Here is a 23,257-nt window from a genome sequence, read left to right as displayed (position 1 = left end):
AAGGGGGAGAGACATCAAGAAGGCAACTAACGGTGCTGTGGCCTGCTGATGCCAGCCACTCCCTCCCTTAATAGCCACGTGGACAGGTATTATGATCTTTACTTTAGAGACCAGGAAACGAAGGTACCAGGGAGGGTTAGGGAAATTGCCCACAGTTAGGCAGCTAGAAAAGGCAGCAGAGCTAGGATTTAAATCCTGATCGCCTGATGCCCAAGCCGTGCTCCTTTCAGTAGGCCAAGCTGTGCCCCCCATTTCCAGATTCCCGAAAAGTTGGAGGAAGGAGGATTATAAACTCCCGTTCTGTGGCTGAGGCAGGGAGCACCACTGCTGACATCAGACAGAAACCTGGTTATACTTTGGCTTCCCTGAACCTGAACCAAGGATCAACTGGAGCATCAGGGGGGTCTGGCTTTGTCTGTGCTGCGTGGGCCCCCCACAGGGGCTATACCACTCTGCTCCATCAATCTGGGGCTTGGTGTGGCTGATTCAAGGCTTCTGTAAAATCTTCTGGGGACAGATTAAGATGGGTCAAGTACAGAAACGTTGAGCCCCTGTCTGGAGATTTGGCCTCAGGGACTCATCGGGTGAGGACCCAGCAGGGAACTGCTTCTGGACCACAGCGATGGCTTCAGCCTGTGCCAGGGATGTGCTGTCATCACTGGGTCATCTGAGCGTGACACAGGCAGCCGCCTGGACACCAGCAGGAGGGGGCAGTGACGCACGCCCAAGGACTAATCGATAGGAAGATGGAGACACATGCACAGAGCTATTTTTTGAAACGTGGCCTTCCGTTCCCCTTTCAGAGCAGCAGCAGCCTACGTGGCATGTAAGGTCAGCATGACACGGTGATTGTAACAAAGCCTGCCCGTTTCAAAGGCGAGGGAGTTGAAATGGTTTACACAGGGCCGAATGTTTGCCAGTGGCAGAGCCTGGAGTCCGCTCGAGACTTGCCATCCTGATGTCCTTGCTCTTTCCAGCCCATTAGCCCCCAACTAACCCAGTGGCTGCACTTAGAGGAGCCCACAACCTCCAGCCCCAGCTTCCATTCCCGTCTTCTCTGCCCCTGCCCCCCACCCTCTGTCGCTGGCTCCAGACACAGAACACCCCTGAGCAAAGACATCATCAGCTCAGTCAGTTTGAGTAGCCATCAAAAAATAACCGTAGACTGGGTGGTGTGAACAACAAGAATTGACTTCTCACAGTCTGGAGGCTGAGCAGTCAAGGTCAGGGTGCTGGCAGACAGCAAGAATATATGAAAAAATGTTCCACATATTTAGCAATCAGAGAAATGCAAATCCAAACACACTGAGATTTCATCTTGCTCCAATTAAAATGGCAGTCATCAAGAATACAAATAATCGATGCTGGTGAGGAGGCAGGGATGAAGGGACAACTACACACTGTCAGGATTGGAAACTAGCGCAACCACTATGGAGATCAGTATGGAGGCTCCTCAAAAGACTAGGCAGGGAACCACCATATGATCCAGCCGTACCACCCCTCAGTATTTATGCAAAAGAACTTAAGTCAGCATACTGCAGCGATATGCGCCTAGCCGTGTTTATAGCAGCACAATTCACAGTAGCCAACTTAGGGAGCCAGCCTCAGTGCCCATCAACAGATGAATGGGTAAAGAATGTGTGGAATATATACACAGTGGAGTTTTGCTCAGCCATAAAGAATGAAAATGTGTCATTTGCAAGAAAATGGATGGAACTGGAGAATGCTAAATGAAATCAGAAAGTCGAGGGTCATGTTTTCTTTCACTTGTGGAGCAGAGAGAGAAAAACGGGGATGAAAGTGGATCTCAAGACAATAGAAGGGAGACCAGTGTACTAGAAGAAGGGGCTCAGGGAAGGAAGGAGGGGGGGACAAGAAGGTACTGGAGAATGAAATTGACCAAATGATACTATGTGCGCGTACAAATGTTTCACAGTGAATCCCACTATTATGTAATAATAATTCACCAGTAAATTTTTTTAATGATACCAGCAGATGGGGGTCTGATGTGAGTCGGTTTCCAGCTTACAAATGGTTGCTTAAACACAGATCTTCACCCAGTGGAGAGCAGCAAGAGCGAGCAAGTTCTCTCAGGTCTCTTCTTACAGGGACACTAGTCTCATCCACAAGGCTCCACCCTTGTGACCTAATCAGCTCCCAAAAGTCCCACTTCCAAATGCCACCATGCTGGAGTGATAGGACTTCAACCTGTGTATCTTGGGGGGGACACAAATATTCAGTCCACAACAAGCTTGGAGGAAACAAGGGCGGGTAGGTTTCAGTCTGACGATAACGTGTCTGCTCTCCCGTCTCTGGCAGGAACTGCAAGCTCAGCAGCAGCAGCTTGTCCATGGCTGCAGTGGATATTCTGTACATTGACATCACGAGGAGGTGGAACTCCATGACCCTGGACCAGCGGGACTCAGGTACCTGATGATCCTTCACCCCCTCCCTGTGGAGTGCCCACAGATACAGAGGGACATGCGCCTTCCGTCTCTTCTCATTAAGGGGGAAGGAGGAAGATGACCGATCCCCTCTAGGTATCACTCCAGGAATGGAGCCAAATTTAAGTTCCAGGGCGCTGTTTGCTACCAAGGCTGTGACACGCACCCCCACCCACCCGTTCTGGTTCTGTCATTAGCGTTCCTTGCCTTTGCATAAGGCTTCATGCCAGCTGTGTGAGGGATGCTCGGCACACACTCGGGGAGCATGGGCTGCCAGGCCCCGGGAGACTGGAATGGAGGGCAGTTGGTCCCTGCAAGGAAGGAGCTCACTGCAGAGGTGACAGGCTGATGAGAAAACGAAGCTGGCATATTGGACGTGGGCTGGGATGGAGAGAAGACCAGAGAGGCTATGAGGAAGCTCCTCATCCAGGGAGGGCCACGGGAGGCCTCTTAGAGGCTGTGCAGGATGAGCCAGGGTGCGGGGTTGGGACGGACACTTTGGCAGGGGTGTTCTCCAGCCTGAGCACAGGAGAGGCCACTGAGCTCAGGCCACTCCAACCAGCTCAGATGGTTTGGAGCAAAAAGGAAAGAGAGAAGACGTGGGGATGAGGTGGTGGGAAACCTTGAATGTCACACCGAGAATCCGCCCTTGACCCTCTGTGCCATGTGGTAAAGGACTCTATAGGAGAATCCACCTTTCGGTGGACGAGCTTCTGATCTTTCCCTTCATAGAGGGTGTTCTTCTAAAAAGGTTCAATGACTGTCATGATGTTTGTACAGCTCATCACAAAACTGCAAAGTCTTTTCGTGCACATTCCCTCATTAAGTGTCCCTGTGACCCAGTGCAGAAGGCATTATGAGCCTCATTTCACAGATGAGTAAACCACAGTTCAGGTGACCGAGATCACCATGAGCTAGCGGCCCCCTGGCACCATGCCCCTCCTCCACCCACTGGCCTCCCTGAGAAAGAGGGGCACAGAGGAAGGTTGAGAGATCCAGATTGGATGTGACCATGCCATCTCCTGCCAACAAAGTCATTTTACCTCCTAGTTTCAAGTTCTTGTCTGTAAAATGGCACCAACAATGCCTTCCCTCAGGAGTTGCCCTGAGGTCTCATGTGACTAGGAAAGCATTGGGGGTTATCACTGACCAGGCAAAGCAGTTGATCTCATTAGTAGACACCACATGGAGAGAATCCTAGGAAAGAACTGTCAGGCAGCTGGTGCTGACCTACACCCATGTGGGCCAGAAACTTCCAGACCCCAGCAATGCAGCCCTCCCTTCAGGGTTCTGGTGCTCAGAAGTCATTTTCTGCTTGGCTTCGTGTTTGGTAATGATGCTACCAGTGCCAGTCATTGACCATCTCCCACATGCCAAACACTGTCAGTTACTTTACATGGGTGGCCCGGGCAGAGTTCTCCTGAAGGTAGGTCTCATTGTGTCCATTGCACAGAGAAGGAAACTGAGGCTCAGGGGCATGGCTACTGGATAAAACTCAAACACCTGGTCACCTGGGCTTCCCTTTGGGGTCACTTCTTCCTACTAATTTGTCCTTGAGTAAGATGACCTCAGAGTTCTCTGCTGCTCCCATTTCTTTAATTCAAAAGCAAAAGTCAGGGCATACCAAGAGTCATGGGTCCTGCATCTCTGCAGGTCATCCCCCTTGCAACCTCCCCTGGTAACCAGGAGAGGCGGGAGATGAGCAGCCTGCAGGAGAAGTAGGCAGATTAATTATCATTTCGAGGACCAAGTGGGCTCATGTGACAGTAGAGCAGCGTCACTTTTTGCTGACGCCCTCAGAAAGTGAAGAAGTGTTGCTCTGTGAGCTGAATGCAGGGTGTCATCACAGGATCCCATGGAGGGGGCCAGATGAGGGGGTGGGGTGGCATTGGAATTATTAAATATTGAAATTGATCAGGAGTAGCAGCAGGAAGCTATTTATCATGTTTTATTGCTTCAAACTAGCATTACCATCTGGCCCATTGTTAATTCCAAGTAGCTTTTCATGTTTTGTTTGCCTCTTAAATTGCTCCATGTACGTGGAATCCAAGGGACCTGGACTTCTGGGATCTGCCAGGGTCTCTCCACTCTGCTGACCAAGCTAAGGAAATGAGAAAACTTCTTATTTTTAGCAAGAGTGAATCCAGGGCTGGGATCTACCAGGCCTTTTGCATCCCTTGGCCCCTGAATGTGTGAAGTGATAATCTTTGGTCATAATGGCACTTTTGAGATCACTGCATATGCATTTATATCGCTGCTAATCCTCACACCAGGCTCCGAGGTGAGTAATGGTACCCACTTACAGATGAGGATCCTGAGTTTCCAAGAGCAAAAGTAGCTTGTCTAAATCTCATAGCCAGTGAATAACAAAAAAAAGATTGGAACTCAAGCATCCTGCCTCCTGGTCTGGAGGGCTGTCCCCAATCTAGGGCCACAACAGATAGTACTTGTTCGCCTGTGTTACTGGGGAGGGGACACAGGGACAAGGAGGCAAATCAATGATAATTCTTTGTATAATTTAAAGAGCAGGAAGAGAATTTTGAATGTTCTCACAACAAAGACACAGTGAATGTTTAAGGTGATGAATATGCTAATTGCCCTAATTTGATGATTACCCAGTGTGTACATGTACGGAAACATCACAGTGTACCCCATAAATATGTGCAAATATTATTATGTGTCAATAGAATATTTTCTTTTAAAAGTCAGGTCTCCCAGCACAGAGCCTGCCGGGAGGATGGAACTGGAGTGTGTGGGGTGCCTTGTCCACGCTCCTGTCTCCCTTTCCTTTGTCCTCAAAGCTTGCATCCTGTTTCTGTTGCTACTGAAAAGAAGTAATGGCAGGGTTGGGGTGGGGGGACTAAGCAGTAGGCTGGCAATACAGCTAGACAGCAGACTCTCCATGTCCTCGGTCACTGGGACCCTGCTGTCTGGCAGCTGGTGCTGGCCAGGGTACTTTCTTTCTGTCTTCTCGAGGCTGCTCCACCTCCCCTGAACCGCAGGAAGAAGGAGCATCTGCAGCCGTCACCATCCTGGGACCATTCAGGAAGCTCCTGGAGAGCAATAGAAATCTGTGGTTCAGTGGGGCTCTTGTTTCTGGCAAGAGAACGATCATATGGGAGAGTGGAGCGTTCTTGCTTCCTTAGGCCCTCAGCACCAGTTCAGTGCTGGCCAGAGGTGTGGGCTCAGAGCTCAGGAGACAGCCTTCCCAGCCCAGAGCTGCTTGGTTGACAAGAAAAGAAGTCTTTGGGGCTAGGGGTGCTGCTCAGTGATAGAGTGTGCTTAGCATGCAGGAGGCCGTGGGTTCAATCCCCAACACCATCGACAAAGGAAGGAAGTATTTGAAGAGTAGTGGAACATGGGTCTCATTCTTAAAGGGCATACATTCCTTCATTCATTCAAAAAACAGGTAATGAACATGTCAGCTGGTATTGGGCCCTGTGGAGACATAAACGACTTACAGATCCTAGTCTGTTAAGAAAATAATTATAATAGAGACCATTTACTGGACATTTACTATGGGACAGAAGTAAAAAATGTTTGTTATGAATTATCTCATTTAATTCTCACACAGTCTTCTAAGGGTTGTTATCCCAATCAACAGATGAGAAACCTGAGGCTTACCGTAAGGTGAAATTAAAAAGACGTTTGCGACTTGTCAAAGCCTTATAGTGAGGACTCTGGGACTTGACACAAGGTCATTCTGACTGCAGAGAATGACCTTTACCTTTATCACCCCTGTGACCTTTACCTTATCCCCACTGTCTCTCAGTTACACAAGTACCCTACACAGTTGATACTCATCCTGTGATATGACCAGAGCTATCAGGGGAAGCTGGGGGGTGGCAGGGTTGCTATACAAGCACACACAGAGTCCTTAGCCTGTGTGTCTGTATCCTCGAGGGCCTGGCACTTGTCCTAGAATGGCAAAGACATCCCTCCCAATTGTGGGCAATTGCAATTGTTCAATGAATAGACAATGCCCAGATAAAAGATGCCCACATCCTCAAAGCAGAGAGTTCCAAGTGTGAGAATAGTGTCAGGGTGACCTTGATGACAGGGTCTCCCTTCCCACCCCAGTGTAAAATGCCAGCCCATTTGCTGAGGAGTGTCCCCTACTCCCAGTGTGCACACATCTCCCTTTCCCTGAAGCAGGCCCGGACCTCCTCTGCCCTAATGAGACTGGTGCCCACCAAAGGGGTAAGCCTGTCCCTAACACTCGAGACCACGGGGGGCAAAGATGACCGGCATGAGGAGACTTGCTATTGACATGGAGAAGGGAAATGGAAATGGTGCCTGGGAAAGATCAGTGAGGAAAAAAACAGTGAGAGAAATTGTGCATGTGATGGAACTTAACCCTCAGCCCATTGTTTGAAGCAGACTCATTTTTTATTGTTCGTTTTCCATTGGCCCTCCAGTGGCTAGAACTGCATTAATCATGGTCCTTGGCTCCTGAGATACTTCCGGCATGGCCCATGAGCAGCGTGCTCTTTTGTAGTTAGCTTTTTTAATGAGTTATTTTTAATAATGAAGTAAATATCCACAAACTCACCGTGATTGACAATAACCTGCATCTGATATGTGGGTTCCACCCCCACCCCAGCCCATCCCCCACTTCTCCCCACCCATGGAACCCTCATCTGCACCCATGCTCACTTTCCCTAAATAGATTGTCTTCATCCCTCCTAGAATCTTCATCCCTCCTAGACCACCCAGGAGCTACGTGGACCTTAGTCATATGGTCTCACTCTCACTCACATGGCAACGCAATTGTCATATTTTTTAAATTAAGGATTTTAATTTCTAACTCTGGAATTTCCAGAAGAATGCAGAAATATAAATTTAAGGGTATTATCAGTAAAACTGGGGTGTTGTAGCCCTCTCCTGAGCCAAAACCAAATAAGGAAACAAATTTGATCGTGGAGACGCAGTTAGCTCATGTCAATGGCTCTCTCGAGTTCCTTCTTGTCACGGAGGCCTCGCTCTTGACTCCTTCCAGAGTGGCATTGCACACCTCCAGAGGGAGAGATGAGATTGGCATCAAGATCAGGCAATAAAAGACACTGTCCCTGGTGCCAGCTAGGAGAGACGAGCAGTTCACCTGCAAAGGGAACATTCGAGCCCAGCCACTGGGCATCTTGTCCATCTAGCACCTGGCGTCTGGAGACTCCTCAAGCTCTGTTCACTTTGCAGCCAGGCATTTTGCTGCTTTAAGAAAGAAGCTAAAGGTCTCTCTCTCTCCCAGGAACCAGTGAAAACATGATTGCAAAGGAAGAAAAAATGGATTGGGGAGTCCCCCCACGCCCACACACCACCACTTCCCTTGAGAGGAGACAGGGCACATGCACACAGCTTGCTCAGGGAGGGAAAGCTAAGAAGGCATAGTTTAAGTCTGATATATGCTAAGGACCCTGTGACCAAAATAAGAAATGATTCTCCCACTGCTCCTCAAGCTCCTGAGCCACACCCCCGCTATCCTAGGGCTGTCTTGGTTTGATAGGAATCTACTAGAAGCCACAGGCTCTGGATTCTAACAAACCTGGCTTTGAACCTAGGCCTGATAAGTTGGTAGATAGGTGAGCTCAAGGGAATTGCATAACTTCCCCGAACCCCCCTAGTCATCATCTGTGGAAATAATAATGGTGCCCACCTCACTAAAACCCTCCTGCAGAGGAACAGAAGCATGGGATTTGCTGAGAACAGAGCCCGCCCCTGTGCTTAGCACCCGGATCAGGGTTGTGCTCACGGGCTCTCCATGCACACCTTTCTCAGGAATTGCTTCCTGGGCACCCACTCCTGCCAGGTGCTGCAGACAGAGACAGGAAAGAGAAGCTGTCTTGCAGCCTAGCCAAGGGTGAGTGGTGGTTGCAGCAAACTCTGCTTTGGTGGACAAAGCACCCCCAGGGCTCCCATTAGCCTGGGAGGAGGAACCTGTGCACCAGTGGGTACTCCCTGCCTCTGCCTGGCTGTGGCAATTGCCAGCCCTCTCCCTGAATCATCTTTCAATTCAGAGCTGACCACCAAACCCTTGCAGAAACTGGATTCATTATTCCAACTCCAGGGGAGGACATCTGAGTGACTGAGGGGCCCACAGATTGGCCCCCTGACCCTCTGCAGCCATCCATCCTGCCACTAGCCTCACAGTCCTTCCTCTAGCCAGAGTGACCAGCCAGTAATCCTCAGTCTGGGCCCTTGCCCCTGCTGGAAACCTCTCCTCTCAGCACCAGGCACAGGACGCCTTCCTCCAGGAGGTATCCCCAACCCCAGGCAGACCTTTCTCATCTGCACCAACAGCCCAGGCAGCCCCTTGGTCATGCTGCCCATCAAATATGGGGAGGAGTAGGAAGCATCTGCCCTCAGGTTGGACTAACCTCCGCCAGAGCTCTTCCTAGCACTGTGCCTGGCACATAGTGGCTGCTCCACACGCCTATGACGGCCAGAGCAGGTGCCAGACCACAGCAGCCAGTGGATCCTGTCTGAGTCTCTGTACCATTTCTCGCCAAATTTCCTCAGTCGACTTATGCAAATCATCTGACGCCTGTACTTTCATCAGCTGGAACGAGCCCCAACTGAAAAGTATTTGGTTGCCGATGTACTGAAATATTTAAAAGTATTTTTACTTGGAATGCTTAGCGAAGCCTCCCTTATACATATACATGGATCCCCCGCCCCCTGGAAGATGGGGGCCCCGGGAACTAGGCCGGCCTCACGCAGCGCCTCGTGGAGGTGTCTGGCACCAACGATGTTCTTGAGCCTTGAAATTATCTCGCAGTCAGATGGGCCTCTCTGGATGCGCGCCCTACGCGCTCATAAAGTAGTCGGAGTCAGAATTATTTTTAATAAAAGCAACAGAAACGCCAGCTGCCCTGCCCCCTCCCAGAGGCTGGGCTTCAAACACAAGCCCTGTGAGATGTCCTGTCCCCAGGGTGCTGCCAGGGGATGTGAGTCCCCACGCCCGCCCCCCAGCAGCCAGCTGAGCACCTGTCCTTCCTCATCCTCAGTCACCTGGAGGGTGGAGAGAACAGGTCTCTGCCCACTGCCTGCGCATCCCCCAAGGAAGACAGCAGAGGGAAAGCTGAATTGTTTCCAGTCGCCTCGCCCCTCCCCTCCTCGCACTGTCATCTGCCAGGAACAGCAGGGAGGCACTAGGCACCACTGATCAATACCTGCCCCTGACTGTGGGGGAGCCTCAGTGGCCTCCTCCAGGGTCCCGTGACATCCACCTTGGCTCCTTGTCAGGGTTTAGTAAGGAGGTATATGCCTGGCTCCAGGGGGGGGGCTCTTTTATTTTTTTCAGCCCCCGTCGATAATCATGATGTGCGCAGCTTTGCAGATCATAGAACGGCCTCCAAGCCCTCCTGTCCACTGAATGCACCCACTCCTGTGAGCTCGGACTTGCTCATGACCCCATTCACAGGGGAGGAAACCGAGGCACAGAGGGGTAAAGAAATCGCTCCCGTAGGCTTCTAGGGACAGAACAGGAAGCAGACCCCCGGAGTCTCAGTTCCAGGCTGCCTTGTGCAGTGACGGTACTCACAAGCTCATGAAGATGTGTGAGGATCGTGCCAGTCCCAAAATGTCCTGAGACCCAGGAGCTGGGCGTTTGGTGAGACAGCCCCAGGCCCTGTCTTGGCACAGGGCGACCTTAACAATGACGCTTGTGGCTAAGAAGCTGCCGCTGTGAGTGCTCCCTCCCAAGCCCCGCCCATCCACTCCTCCGCCTGCTGAGTGGGGAGTGCAACGTTTGCACCACTTTATGCTTCAAAGCACTCGCTTGGATGCTCCTAAGTAGGGAGGAAATCCCCTAATCCTCTATTTAAAGTTGAGGAAACAAGGACAAGACAGATGAGGGGCCACCTGCAATGGCACCCCGCTAGTATGTGGCAGCGTTTGAACCAGGAACCAGATCTCCTAACTAAAATCTCCTCCAGCCTCCTAGCAGCTGACAGTGTTGACACAGATGCGAACTACATTTATGGAGCACCTGACATGGTCCAGGTGCTCTATAAGTACTTTTTCAAATTAATAGGCTTCATTTCATTAGAACATAGGGCAGACAGTCCAGAGAACACCCCTCCCTACTTCACCATGCTCATATTTCAGTTTCCCCTAAAATAACATCTTGGGTTATTGTGGTATGTTTGTCACAATGAGTGAGCAAAGACAGGTGTATTATGATTGACTAAAATTCATAAGGTTCACTCTTCAGTTTTATAGGTTTTGAGAAATGCACTATGCCATGTATCCACCAGGTTCAGACAGAACACTCTCACTGCCCTAAAAATCCATGTGCTCTATCCCCAACCCCCTAGCCTTCACTGATCATTTTACACTCCATAGTTTTGTCTTTTCCAGAATGTCACATGATGGAATCAGTATCTAGCCTTTTCAGACTGGCTTCTTTCACTTAGTAATATGCATTTAAGTTCCTCTGTGTCTTTTTATGGCTTCATAGTTCATTTCTTTTATCTCTGAGTAATAGTCCATTGAATGGGTATACCACAGTGTGTTAGTCTGTTCACTTATTGAAGGGTATCTTGGTTGCTTACAGGTTTGGCAGTCATGAATAAAACTGCTTTAAATATTCATGCACAGGTTTTTTGTGGAACAGAAGTTTTCAACATGGTTAGGCAAATACCCAAGAATTTGGCTGTTGGATCATATGGTGTGATGGTTACTTTTAGGTGTCAGTTTAACTGAACTCAGTAATGCCTAGAAAACTGGCAAACCGTTATTTCTGGGTGTGTCTGTGAGGGTGTTTCCAGAGAAGGTTGGCATCTGAGTTGGTGGTCTGAGGGGGGAAGAACCGCCCTCAATGTGGGCAGGCACCACCCAGCCAGCAGGGGCCCCAGATGGAACAAAATAGGCAGAGGAAAGGCCTCTCTCTCCCAACAACCCACCCTCCCAGCCACCCAGGTGCTGGAACACTCTTCTCCTGCCCTTGGACATCAGAACTCCAGCTCCTGCTGGGAGTGGTGGTACATGTCTGTAAGACCCAGGAGGCTGAGGCAAGAGGATCTGTTCGAAGTTAGCCTCAACAACTTAACAAGGCCCCAAGCAAACTTAGCCAGATTCTGTCTCAAAATAGAAAAAAAAAATTAAGTGTAAGTGTGGGGTGGAGATGTGGCTCAGTGGCTAAATACCCCTGGGTTCAATCCCCAGTACAAAAAAAAAAAAAACCTTCCAGACTCTTTAGCCTTTGAATGCCAGAATTTACACCAGCAGCCCCACCTACTACTCCCTCCCCGCAGTTCTCAGGCCTTTGGCTTCAGACAGAGTTACCGCATCACTTCCCTGATTCTAAGGCTTTCAGACATGACCATGCTATTGTCATCCCAGGGTCTGCATCTTTCCGACAGCCTGACATGGGACTTCTCAGCCTCCATAATTGCATGACCAATACCCCTAATATTTGTCTGTCTATCCATCTCCTGATGATTCTCTCTGGAGAATCCCAACAGAAACATATTATATGTAGTTTTGTGAGACACTGGCCAGCTGTGTTCCAAAGTGGCAGTACCATTCTGCATTCCCCATAGTAAAGGAATATTTCTTTTTTTAATAGTCTGAAGTGAGCACATTATTTTGTTGTGTCTTGTTTTTTAACAAGGGATTGAATCTATCGGTGCTTAGCTGTTGAGCTCCATCTCCAGCTCTTCATATAATTTTCAGTTTTGAGATAGTGTCTTGCTAAGTTGCTTCAGGCCTCACTAAATTGCTGAGGCTGGTCTTGAATTTATAATCCTCCTGCCTCAGCCTCCCAAGTCACTGAAATGACAGGCATATGCCACCATGCCCTGTTAAGGAGTGTTTTCGTGGCCCCACAGTCTTGCCAACACTGTTTAGAGCTTTTGGGTTTAGTCATTCTTATAGATATGTAGTTATACCTCACTGTTTTAATTTGAAATTCCCTAAAGGCATTTGGTATTGAACATATTTTCATAGGCTTATTTGCCATCTATATCTTTTCTTAGGTGAGGTGTCTATTCATATCTTGGGCCCATTTTTCAATTGGGTGGTTTGTTTTCTTACTGTTTAGTTTTAAGAGTTCTTTGTGTATTTTGGAGACAAGTTCTTCATAACATATATGCTTCACAGATTTTTCCCAGTCTGTCAGTCTATGGTTAATCTCTTCAATTTTCTCTTTCTTTTCTTTTGTGGTGCTAGGGATTAAACCCAGGGCCTCAGCATGGTAGACAAGCAATCTACTACTGAGCTACCCTGCTGAGCCCACATTCTTAACAATATCTTTCTCAGAGTAGGAGTTTTTAATTTTAATAAGGTTCAGCTTAATTATTTTTTCTTTCGTGGATCACGGATCATACTTTTGGTGTTTTATCTAAAATTGCATAGCCAAATCAACATCACTTAGGTTTTCTTTATTTTTCTATGAAGTGGCATAGTGTATTCTAAAATGGACCTATTACCTAGAAATATATGTTGTAAACTCTAGGATAATGACTGATTATTAAAAAGGAGGAGGAGGGGGGGAGGAGGATACACTAGATACAATGTTGTCCCAGCTACTCAGAAAGCTGAGGAAGGAAGATGGCTTGAGCCCAGGAGTTTGATACCAGCCTAGCAATGTAATAAGGCACTGTCTCTTGTAAAAGAGGTGGTAGAGTGCTTGCTTCATATGCACAAGGCCCTTGGTTCAATCCCAAGCAGAGAAAGAAAGAAAGAAAGAAAGAGAGAGAGAGAGAGAGAGAGAGAGAGAGAGAGAGAGAGAGAGAGAGAGAGAGGGAAGGAAAAGGGGGTGGAAAGGAGGAGGAGAGGAGGAGAAGAAGAACTGCTATGCTGAAACAGAAATTGTAATCATTTAAAATATTCTATTAAAACAAGAGAAGGCAGAAAAAAAGATTTAAAAAACAGAGCAAGTGCAATGAATTGTAAGCAGTTTCAATCATGGTAGGTATTTATCCAATTAAATCAGTAATTACTTTAAATGTGAATGGTTTAAATATATCAATTAAAATAAGAGACTGTCAAGAGAATAAATAACAAGCGCTTCAAGCCAGGGACAGTGGTGCACACCTGTCATCCTAGCAGCTTGGGAGGCTGAGGCAGGAGGATCATGAGTTCAGAGCCAGCCTCAGCAACTTAGGGAGGCCCGAAGCAACTTAGTGAGATCCTCTCTAAATAAAAAGTTAAAAGGCCTAGGGAGGTGTCTTGATGGTAAAGTGCCTCTTGGTTCAATCCCTAGTACAAAAACACAAGGCTTGGTAGGCTGTGGCAGGAGATTTTAAGTTCAAGGTCAGCTTGGGCAACTTGGTGAGACTCTTTCTCAAAAAAAAAAAAAAAAAAAAAACTGAGCATATACCTCAGTGGTAAAGTTCCCTGTTTAATCCCCAGTACCACCTCCACAAGAAAGAAGGAAGGAAGGAAAGGGATCCAAATGCATGTTATTTTCAAGGAACCCATTTTAAACATAAAAGCTTAAATAATAAGAAGTAGAGGAGTGGGTCTGGGGCTGAGAATCAGTAGTAGAGCACTTGCCTAGCATGGGTGAGGCACTAGGTTCAATCCTCAGCACCACATAAAAATAAATATATAAAATAAAGTTATAAAAAATGTAGAGGAGTAAAGAAAGATGAAACACACACTAACCAAACAAAATGGGATTAGCTATTTTAATTTCAGACAAAGCAATCTACAGAGCAAGGAATATTGTCAGAGACAAAGGTGGTTAGTGATGTTAAGGATTGTCATGTCTCACCGATTCTTCAAGGAGACATGATAATCCTTAACATATATGCACCTAATCACAGTGTCAAAATATGTGCTGCAAAACCAATAGAACCACAAAGAAAAATAGATTAATCTATCATTTGTAGTTGGAGAGTTGAACAGCCCCCATCAGTAATTGACAGACCTGGCAAGGTAGAAAATTTGTGAGGATATAGTTGAATTGAACAGTGCTATCAATCAACTGGATCTAATTGACATGTTTAAAATGCTTTATCCAACTAGAACAGAATGTCCATTCTCTTCACATGGAACAGTCACCAAGACAGAGAACATCCTAGGCCATAAACACATACATATATAAATAATAGATTTCATGCAAATGGCCAGGTACCGTGGCACACGCCTATAATCCCAGTAGCTTGGGAGGCTGAGGCAGGAGGATGGTGAGTTCAAAGCCAGCCTCAGCAACAGTGAGGCAATAAGCTACTCAGTGAGACCTTGTCTCTAATAAAATACAAAATTGGGCTGGGGATGTGGCTCAGTAGTTGAGTGCCCCTGAGTTCAATCCCTGGTATTCAAAAAAAAAAAAAAACTATGCTCCCAGACCACAACTGAATTAAACTAAAAATAAATAACAAAAAGATAGCTCAGAAGTCCCCAAATAATTGCAGATTAAGTAGTACCTGTCTAAACAATGTATGTCCCCTCTGCTTCTATATTCTGGAAAAGACACAAAAGAATTGGTATCATTTCTTCCTCAAATATTTATAGATTTCACCAGTGAACCCATCTGGGCCCGGTGCTTTCTTTTTGAGGGAGGTTCTTAATTATTCATTCAATCCTGCTCATACATAGGAGGCCTATTCAGATGATCTGTTCTTTCTTGTGTGAGTTTTGGTAAATTTTGTCTCTCAGGGATTGTTGGGATTGGTCCATTTCATCTAAGTTACCAAATCTGTGGGTATAGACTCATAATATCCCTTTATTGGCCTTTTAATGATATACTTTTAATGATCCATACCGATGCCCCTCTACATTCCTATACTAGTCGTTTGTAACTGGTAATTAGTGCTATAGGGATCTTTTCTCTTTTTTCTCCATCCGCCTGGCTAGAGGTTTGTCCAGGTTACAGTTCTTTTCGAACAACCAACTTTCAGTTTCATTGATTTTTTTTCTACCGATTCCCTGTTTTTAATTTCGCTGGTTTGTTTTTTAATTTTCATTATTTCTTTTCTTTCACTTATTTTGGATTTAATTTGATCTTCTTTTTCTTATTTTCCTAAAATAAAAGCTGGAGTTACTGATTTCAGATCTTCCTTCTCATCTAATATACGCATTCAAAGCTACAAATGTCCCATTTACCTCCACTTTCACTGTGTCCCACACATTTCCATAAGCTCCGTTTTCATTTTCATTTAGTTCAAAATAGTTCCAACTCTCTCTTGAGCCTTCTTTTCTGAGAGGTTTGCTATCTACCTTACTAGGAGCTGCTCTGAATGTTTGCGTAGCTGTAGGTGCCAGAGGCGTGGGTTCCCTCTCATTTCCTCGGTCTCTTTCTCCCTCTGTTGTCTTAGGGGTTCCCTAAGAACCCCTTCTTCCGTGGAGCCCCGTCTTGCGCGTCTCCCGGCTGTAATCCTGCAGCCCTGTTCATGTGGTGAGATGGTGAGAGAGAAAGCACCTCAGATCTGAAGATTAAATCTCACCATCTTGGTGGGCCTGAGTCCATGAACAGTGACTCCCAGAGGGGTTTCTGACCTCCTTTGTCCTGCCCTTGCATGGGACAGGAAGACTGGAGATGCTGGCGCTGTCTAATGGCCCTTCTCCAGGGCGCGTGGGCCTCTGGTGCAGTGGTCTCCCCTACCACAGGTCTTTGTTCTGGAGGAAGTCTAGGCATGCTTCAAAGACCGGAAGCCCTGGGATTTTTCTCCCATTTCCACCTTGAGAATACGGTGAGGGACTCCCTAAGAATCTAAGGTCCATCTCCAGGAGTTTTCCCTGTCCACCTTCGGCACAGCCCCATCCAGCAACTTATCGTTCCCAGTTACTGGCTCCAGGATCTTCCGCCCCTGGCAAGCCAGCTTGGCTGCTGAGCCTCTGTATTCACCTGTCTCTCCCGTTCTCAACTTGGCAGACTGCCCTGTGACCTCAATTCTCTGATGGACCCTAGAGAAATCATTGATTTTCAGTTTGCTCAGCTTTTTTTTTTTTTTTCCTTGTAGTGAAGATGGGAGTGTGGGCCTCTGCGACCTGTGCATATTGGAGTTAAAACTGAGAAGCATGTTGCACGTTGCCCACCAGTCCTGAGGGCTGAGCTTCCTCCTCCAGGTCACAGAGAAGAAAGCTGAGGCTCAGCGAGGTTAAGGGACATGCCCAAGGTCACCAAGCTCATGGTGGAACCAAAATTCTTCCTTCAGAATCTAATGGTATTTGAGAAACCCTCGTGGCCACAAGCGTTCCAGGAGGGCGTCCCATTGAGGCCCGTCAGAGACATTTAACAGAATCCTTGGTCAAATCTGGGCTTAATCACTTAATCCAGGAGTGCAATACAAATCTCCTGAGCCATCTGATCAGCTCTCTGTCTGTAGTCAAGAAAACGCCGAGTTAGCACGATAGAGCCTGTCCTTCCCGTCTTTCACCAGGAGCACACTGGTCACGATCCTCATCTTACTGCTGTAAGATGAATCACACTGTTTAAAACCAGTCCTCCAAGTGCCTCTGGGGACATGTGGCCATGTGTGGAGGCAGGTGGTAGGGAAGCTGCTGAAATGGCCCTCCGTGGGTAGAGGCCAGGGTGCTGCCACGCATCCTGTAATGCACAGGAGGTCCCCACGCAAAGAGTTACCCAGCTAAAACCTGAATAGTCACCACATTTTCCCTCGGGCTTCCCTAAAAGACAGCTCCTGGGGCTGTGATAAGCTCCAGGGACCCCACTTTGGACAAATGACCCAGCTGCAGCCCCGTGAGGGCCAAAAGAAGCGCCCTCAGCCCGGGAGGCCCAGGCGACGCCCCACCATACCTCATCTGCTCCGCGCGACCTGACTTCACTGAGACTCTGCTGAGCGGTGGTGGGTGTCTCTGCCCACGCTCCCCCTTCACGTCTGCAGAGGGAGGAGGAAGCCTTATGTAAGCGCAGCCTCGTACAGCCTTCTGTCATGTTGGCTCCCTGGGCCGGGAAACCCCTCCCTTCTCAAATCTCGTGGCTCTGCAGGTCTGCTTGCCACCTGCAGGTGACATCCAGCTTGTTAGCCTCTGGGCTTGGCCTTGCCTCCACCCTCTGCACCCACCCCCATCCCAGCCCACCCTTCTGCCACACCTTGCTGGGCCAGGCCAGCGAATCTCTTCTGGGCACCTCTGCTCAGGTATTCCTCCCAGCCTGGATTGCCCATCCAACCTTGACTGGCCATGTGTAAGGCCCTCTCCGAGAAGCTTCCAGACCCTCCCTGCCATGTTTTCCTGCTGTGTTTGGTGCTGTGTGGTTCTTTTCTGGCCATTGGAGCTGTACCATCTTGAACAAATCACTCTCCCTCTCTGCCCTGCGTACCCCTAGGCAGCCGAGTGTTAACCGAGGTGTGGGTGCTTCCCACATCCAGGGAGACATGGGCCCACCTGGAGGAGGCTCAAAATCCCAACCAACTTTAGGAGGCTCCCTGATTATCCGTTTTTGGTGGCCCTAACTGGCCCCTAGACGGTGCTGCTCCTAGGCATGAGTACAGTGAAAGAAACGTTTTTTTTCTCGTGCACTAATAAAATTACCTTCTCTAAAGAAGGCAATTTGCATGTTAATGTTTTGGGTAATTCTGTGAAGCTCTAATGCCCTCGGGGCTGCAATTTCTCTCTGACAAAGTGACAAAAATAAACTCCCGCATAAAAGAGCATTTCTCTTCTCTCTCATTTGTGCTCTAATGTGACATCCTTAATGTGAGTCAAGTTGAAACCCACTGCTCCGTCTTATTTTTGACACTGATCTGCCTCATGTCATCTCTCCAAGTGACAACCGAGTTCTGAAGAGTCTCTCAGAGGGGTCTCTCCTTGAGGACAGTCCCCTTAGGGATTGGGCTCCACCCTCGCTCCCCGCCCTCCACCCCTCCAAGGCTGATTCTTCCTCTATAAATCCAGAGGGCCCAGCTAGGTAACTGGAGGGTGGACAGAGGGGGCAGGGAAGAGCATGGCCTTTGGTGGGTGAGTTCAGGTAGCCAAACTGCCTAGCTCCAGGAAACAGGGCCACCAAAATGGCATGGCTTCTGAGCCACTGGCCTATAAGAGAGCTGACTGTTTACTCCACCAGGCTCGGACCTGCTCTAATGACTTAAGGACAGTTAAGAAAGAAGAGGTGGTCTTGAATGTCCCCATAGAGGTGGGAGGCCAATGATAAGGCGGTGAGTGACACCTTCCTGGGGCGTGGGCCAGATACATCATCCTAAGAACCAGGAGGGGAGGGTGGAAGCTGAGGCTCCCGAGCACAGTGCATTAGCCAAGGTGGCTGAGCAGCATGTAAGTGGCAGACCCTGCCTTCAGCATCCAGCCTGGCTCTTTCTGCCCCACAGGGGTCAACTATTGTTCCCCAGGAGCCTTCCACACTTCAGGCACTGATGGTGAGAGAGACGCGCAGGGGTGAACAGAGCACCCAGGGCCTTGTGCCCTTGGCGCCTGGCCGTAGAGGCAGACTCCCAACTCGGATGCACACTCGAAGCCGGGGGCTGTGAGGAGTTCTGGGAAATGAAATAGACATATTTTAATGACAGAGAGGACCTAATTTATATTAGGGGGTGGGCCAGGGAGATGGGACAGAAGGAATACCAGTGACCAGGGCCCAGAGGTGGGAAGTCGTGCAGCAGGTTCTGGGAGATGAAAGACATCAGGGAGGGAGATTGGGGGATGCACCAGACAGTGTAGACCTGGATGGGACTGGCTCTGGCTGGGCTGTCAGAGAGTCTAAATAGCAGGCGAGTTTGTGGTTGACTAGAGTCTTTAAGAGGTGGTCTTGAATGTCCCCATAGAGGTGGGAGGCCAGTGAGAAGGCTGTGAGGGACACCAGGGGAGTGATGGACGCCCAGGCTGGGGGCTGGCAGATGGAAAGCAAGAGTTATGATGCTTGGAGTGCAGAGGTGTGGAGGGGTGGGCCGAGGGGCTGTGCATGAAAAGATTGACACCCCCCCCCCCCAGTTCTTGCTCTGTTCTGGCAAATAAATGAGTTGGAGATGCCATTTATAGATGCGGTCAGACTCGAGGACAGGCAGAACTGTGAAGCCACGACCAAGACATTCATTTTTAACAGGCTCCTTGAGATGCTAATGAGGTATCCAGGTGGCAAAAAAAAAGCAGTCTGGCCTGGAGATAACGACTGCGACCATTTTGAACCTCGTGAATTCATTGAAGATATTTAAAGCCCAGGGAATGAATGACAGGAAGAGAGAGCAGAGGAGCCTGGGGAGAGCACTGCAGGACCCAAGGCAAGGTGAAGCCAGAGGAGCCCGAAGAAGAAAGAAGAGCCTGAGCCAGCCCCAGTCAGCTGCGGGAAGCGGGAGGGTGGGGCCAGACTGCAGCGGGGAGGCAGAGAGGCTTTCACATTGTCAAACTGCGGAGGGACGCTGAGAGCTCAGAAGGGAATGCAGGTGTCCCGCCACTTGCAAGAGCTGCTGGGTGGAGAGGCAGGGGAGGGAGGAAAGAACTCTCGGGAGCTGGAAGCTGGAGGGGAGGCTGTGCCCGCAAGACTGGGCCAGCATCCTCTGGGGGAGTTTGGTGAGCAGGGAGCAGAGAGAGGATATGGGGGTGGGGGGAGAGGTACAATGCCGGCAGCCCTTCCACTATGCAAGACCCCAGGGCTGCTTGGCAGCTGATAGGCAGCTACAGGAGCAGGGGAGAAACTGACAAGCTGGGAGCACCAAAGGCACATCGCTAAACCACCCACCTTTCCTCCCTTCACTGCTTGGTCCCCAAGATCCCCACCCCCAATCAGCCCAACAATACCTGCTCTGCTCCCCAACACCCAAAGAAAGCTGTTCTGTAGCACTAAGATTATGCACAACCTAGCCCCTCTGTTCCACATAGATCTCCCCCCAACCCTGCCAAACTCTGACCAGCAAAGTCCCCCTGACCCTTCAAGATCCCAACATCAAAACAGTTTGCAAGAGCTATCAAAATGCACACGTCCTTTGACCCGGAAATTCCACTGGAAATGGTGATCTCTCCTTCCACTGCCGCACATACTGCTCTAGGCACAGAGGTGTTCACGGCAGCACTGTTGGTCACACCAAAAAGAGAAGAAAAGAAAGGAACAGAGCAAACATCTTACGTGTCCATCACTGGGGAAGGATTTTTTTAAAATCTTGGTTCGTGCACACCACGGAATATACGTAGCCTATGAAAAATGGAGAACTACGTGTGCTGATCAGAAGAGGTGTCGAGACAGATGGTTAAAAAGTGCAGCAAAAATACATAAAATGTACGTGCGCACAGAATTATATGTATATGGATGTTGATGCGCAGAGAGATGCATATGTTCCATTTTATACATACATGCCTGGGATGACTAAGAGTGCGCACTTCCGGAGTGCAGGAACTGGAGGAACAGGGCGGAGGAGGAGAACAACTCTCGCTTCCCACTGCACACACGGGCTCCTCTGTCAAGAGTTTTTCCACTTTCTTGCCTCTCCCAGGCAATGTTTGGCGTCTTCCTTTGTATTAGAACCTTATCTGCAACCCGACTCCATCTCACACCTCTCTCCCATCAGACTGTCCCCACTTCCTCCGTCCCCTTCCCTGTGGCTTGCTCCCCTCTGCGTCCACCCTGTGTGGATGGAATTGCATTGCAGCAGGTGCTGTCCTGGGGATCCTCTCCAAGCAAGGCTGTTGTAGGGAGGGAGGAGTCAGCTTTGCTCCGTGTTTTGTGGGACCCATGAGGAAGCATCTCACATTTCAGTCCAGGCTAAGAGCAGAGAGCAGAGAAGGGGGGGGTCCTGGGGCAGTAGAGAGTGAGCACTCCATCACCGGAGACAGCCAAGGGGTGGATGGATGACCACAGATAGCGATGCCAAGGAGGGCGACCCATGGCCCAGAACCTCACAGGGAAGCTGCAGGAAGGCAGAGAGGGTGGGAAATCATGCTGCTCTGCTAACTTGCCTGAGTGAGCCTGATGCCTGGAAGCAGCATCCTGAGAGGTTCAAATCCCCACCACCAACTCCAGTCTGTGGGACTCCAGGCCAATAGCTCTACCTTCCTGCCCCCAACTTAAGGCTCCAAGGCAAAAGCAAAGCTTCACATGCCATTAAACACCGGCAGACAAAGGGTGAAGGCGGCAGGGTGTGGGAAGGCAGGACACACACAAGAAGCATCTGCCACTCAAATTTTGTTTGAAGAGTAAATGAGAGGTGCCCGTGAAGTGAACATGGCAGAGCCTGACAGCACGTCACATGTGCTGGGTGTGACTACTCTCATTCATTCTGCTTACTGTGCTATTTGAGATGTTGTTATCCCACAAAGCCTGGGTCTGCTATCTCCGAAGTCCTTTCCAAGTTGGAGATTTCGACCATTTGCTGAGGAGTGAGCATCAAGACTCACTGGAACCATTAATCTCAAGAGAAAGGTCTGGAGTGGTGTGAAGCAGTCACAGGAAGAAGTGACAGTACTGTGGCCCTGTCTGCACAGAGAGTGACTCGGGAACTTGTCTGAGTTGTGGTAGAGCCAGGTGACATGGGATGGGACTGGACAGGAACCTTGAAAAGCCTCTTGACCTCCCTGGGCCTGTGTTCCTCTATCACTGAACCAGCCAGTGACAGTCCTGTGATTAATGAGAGATGGAAGAAGTGCTTCCGCCTCTGATTATGTGCGTTGTTCGGGCGCTGTGGGCTTCTGGGGTAATGATTTTCCTGCAAGGTATATTTCTGGTTCCAGCCTGACGCTTGCTCATTTTCCAACCAGCCAAGGACAAAGGTAGTATCACTGCTTGTTGCTACAGTGACACTTAGGGACAATGCTACAGGTACAGCAGGGAGGCGCCAGGAGAAGGTGCCCTGTCTTTCTTACCTGGAAGGTTGGGCCTTGAGGGGATTTCCCTGGTCTGGAGAACAGGGCAGTGGTGGGAATCCCAGCCCCGACCCTCTGCAGCGGGATCTTGGGCGCGTGCCTCTCACAGTTCTGCACTCCTACATACACAATGTGAGGATCAGCAGCGCCAGCCTTTCAGGGCTGTGGCCATGGGAGTCCTGGCAGACAGAACCGCCTTAATAAATGCATCCTAGAATTTTAATTATTGCCATTTTAAAAATTCAGAAGCTACGGTCACTCCCAATACTTCTAGAATCTGGAGCAATCACACAGCCCAGCCCTCATTGTATAGAAGAAGGGGAATGTGAAGCCCACAAAGGGGAATTGACCAGCTCAAAGCCATGCAGAGCATAGGAACAGAGACCACCGAGAAGCTGGTCTCCTGACTCCTCGCCTGGTGAACCTCAGCCTGGCAAGGAGACCAGCAATCAGCTAACAGCCATAAAAGAAGAAACTAGAACCAACTGGAGCACTGCAGGCAAGTGAGGGGAGCTGCAGAACCCAGGTGGAAAGATGAGAGAGGCTCTTGTGCCACTAGGTTTTAAGCACTGTATTGGGCTTTTTCTGGGTAGTGCCTTGTTAAAGCCACTTGGGCTTTTGCTTTGCTGATCCCGTTTTACAGATGAAGAAAGTGAGACTCAGAGACAGAACACCTGGACAGCTAATAAGTGGCAGGGCTGGGATCCAGGGCAGATCAAGTGTGTCTGTCACTGTTCAGAGCTCAGTGCTATCCCATGGGAAATGCCCAGGTTTGATCTACCAGGTATAGAGTCCTCTGAGACCCCAGGCCCAGGCCGGGGGAGACCGTGGTAACAGCTGGGGGACCCATGCAACAGCAAGGATGGAGCGAGGCTGCTGGGGCCCTAGGAATGGAGAGAAAACTGAGAGTCTGGTGATTAACCACCTCGGCGCTTGCACAGCCCTCGCAGATAGCTCTTTTGGGGGCCGTTTCGCCGCACAGAGAGGGATCACTAAGCTAATTCTAATCCAGATCATTCAGCTTTATTTCCTAGCAATGATTCCAAATGGAAAACTTGTGTACGCATCCATTTAGGATTTCACTGTGAGACAGAAACATCCAT

General features: G+C 49.1%; 2 protein-coding genes across 8 annotated transcripts in view; one reads left to right on the top strand and one right to left on the bottom strand.

The window, feature by feature from the left end:
• Positions 1–23,257, bottom strand: part of Dab2ip (DAB2 interacting protein) — a 249,500-nt gene that overhangs the window by 7,519 nt on the left and 218,724 nt on the right. The gene's annotated exons all lie outside the window — the stretch shown is intronic.
• Positions 1–23,257, top strand: part of Ttll11 (tubulin tyrosine ligase like 11) — a 243,304-nt gene that overhangs the window by 205,222 nt on the left and 14,825 nt on the right. For all 6 annotated transcript variants that reach the window (XM_078048135.1, XM_078048133.1, XM_005320921.5 and 3 more), the window contains one exon: positions 2,320–2,426. In XM_078048135.1, coding sequence (XP_077904261.1) covers positions 2,320–2,426 — 107 coding nt within the window. The remainder of the gene's footprint in view (positions 1–2,319; positions 2,427–23,257) is intronic.

Source organism: Ictidomys tridecemlineatus, chromosome 4 (assembly GCF_052094955.1).
Source record: "Ictidomys tridecemlineatus isolate mIctTri1 chromosome 4, mIctTri1.hap1, whole genome shotgun sequence".
NCBI lineage: Eukaryota > Metazoa > Chordata > Mammalia > Rodentia > Sciuridae > Ictidomys > Ictidomys tridecemlineatus.
Note: the sequence above shows the minus strand (reverse complement) of the source record. Positions and strands in the feature narration are given on the sequence as shown.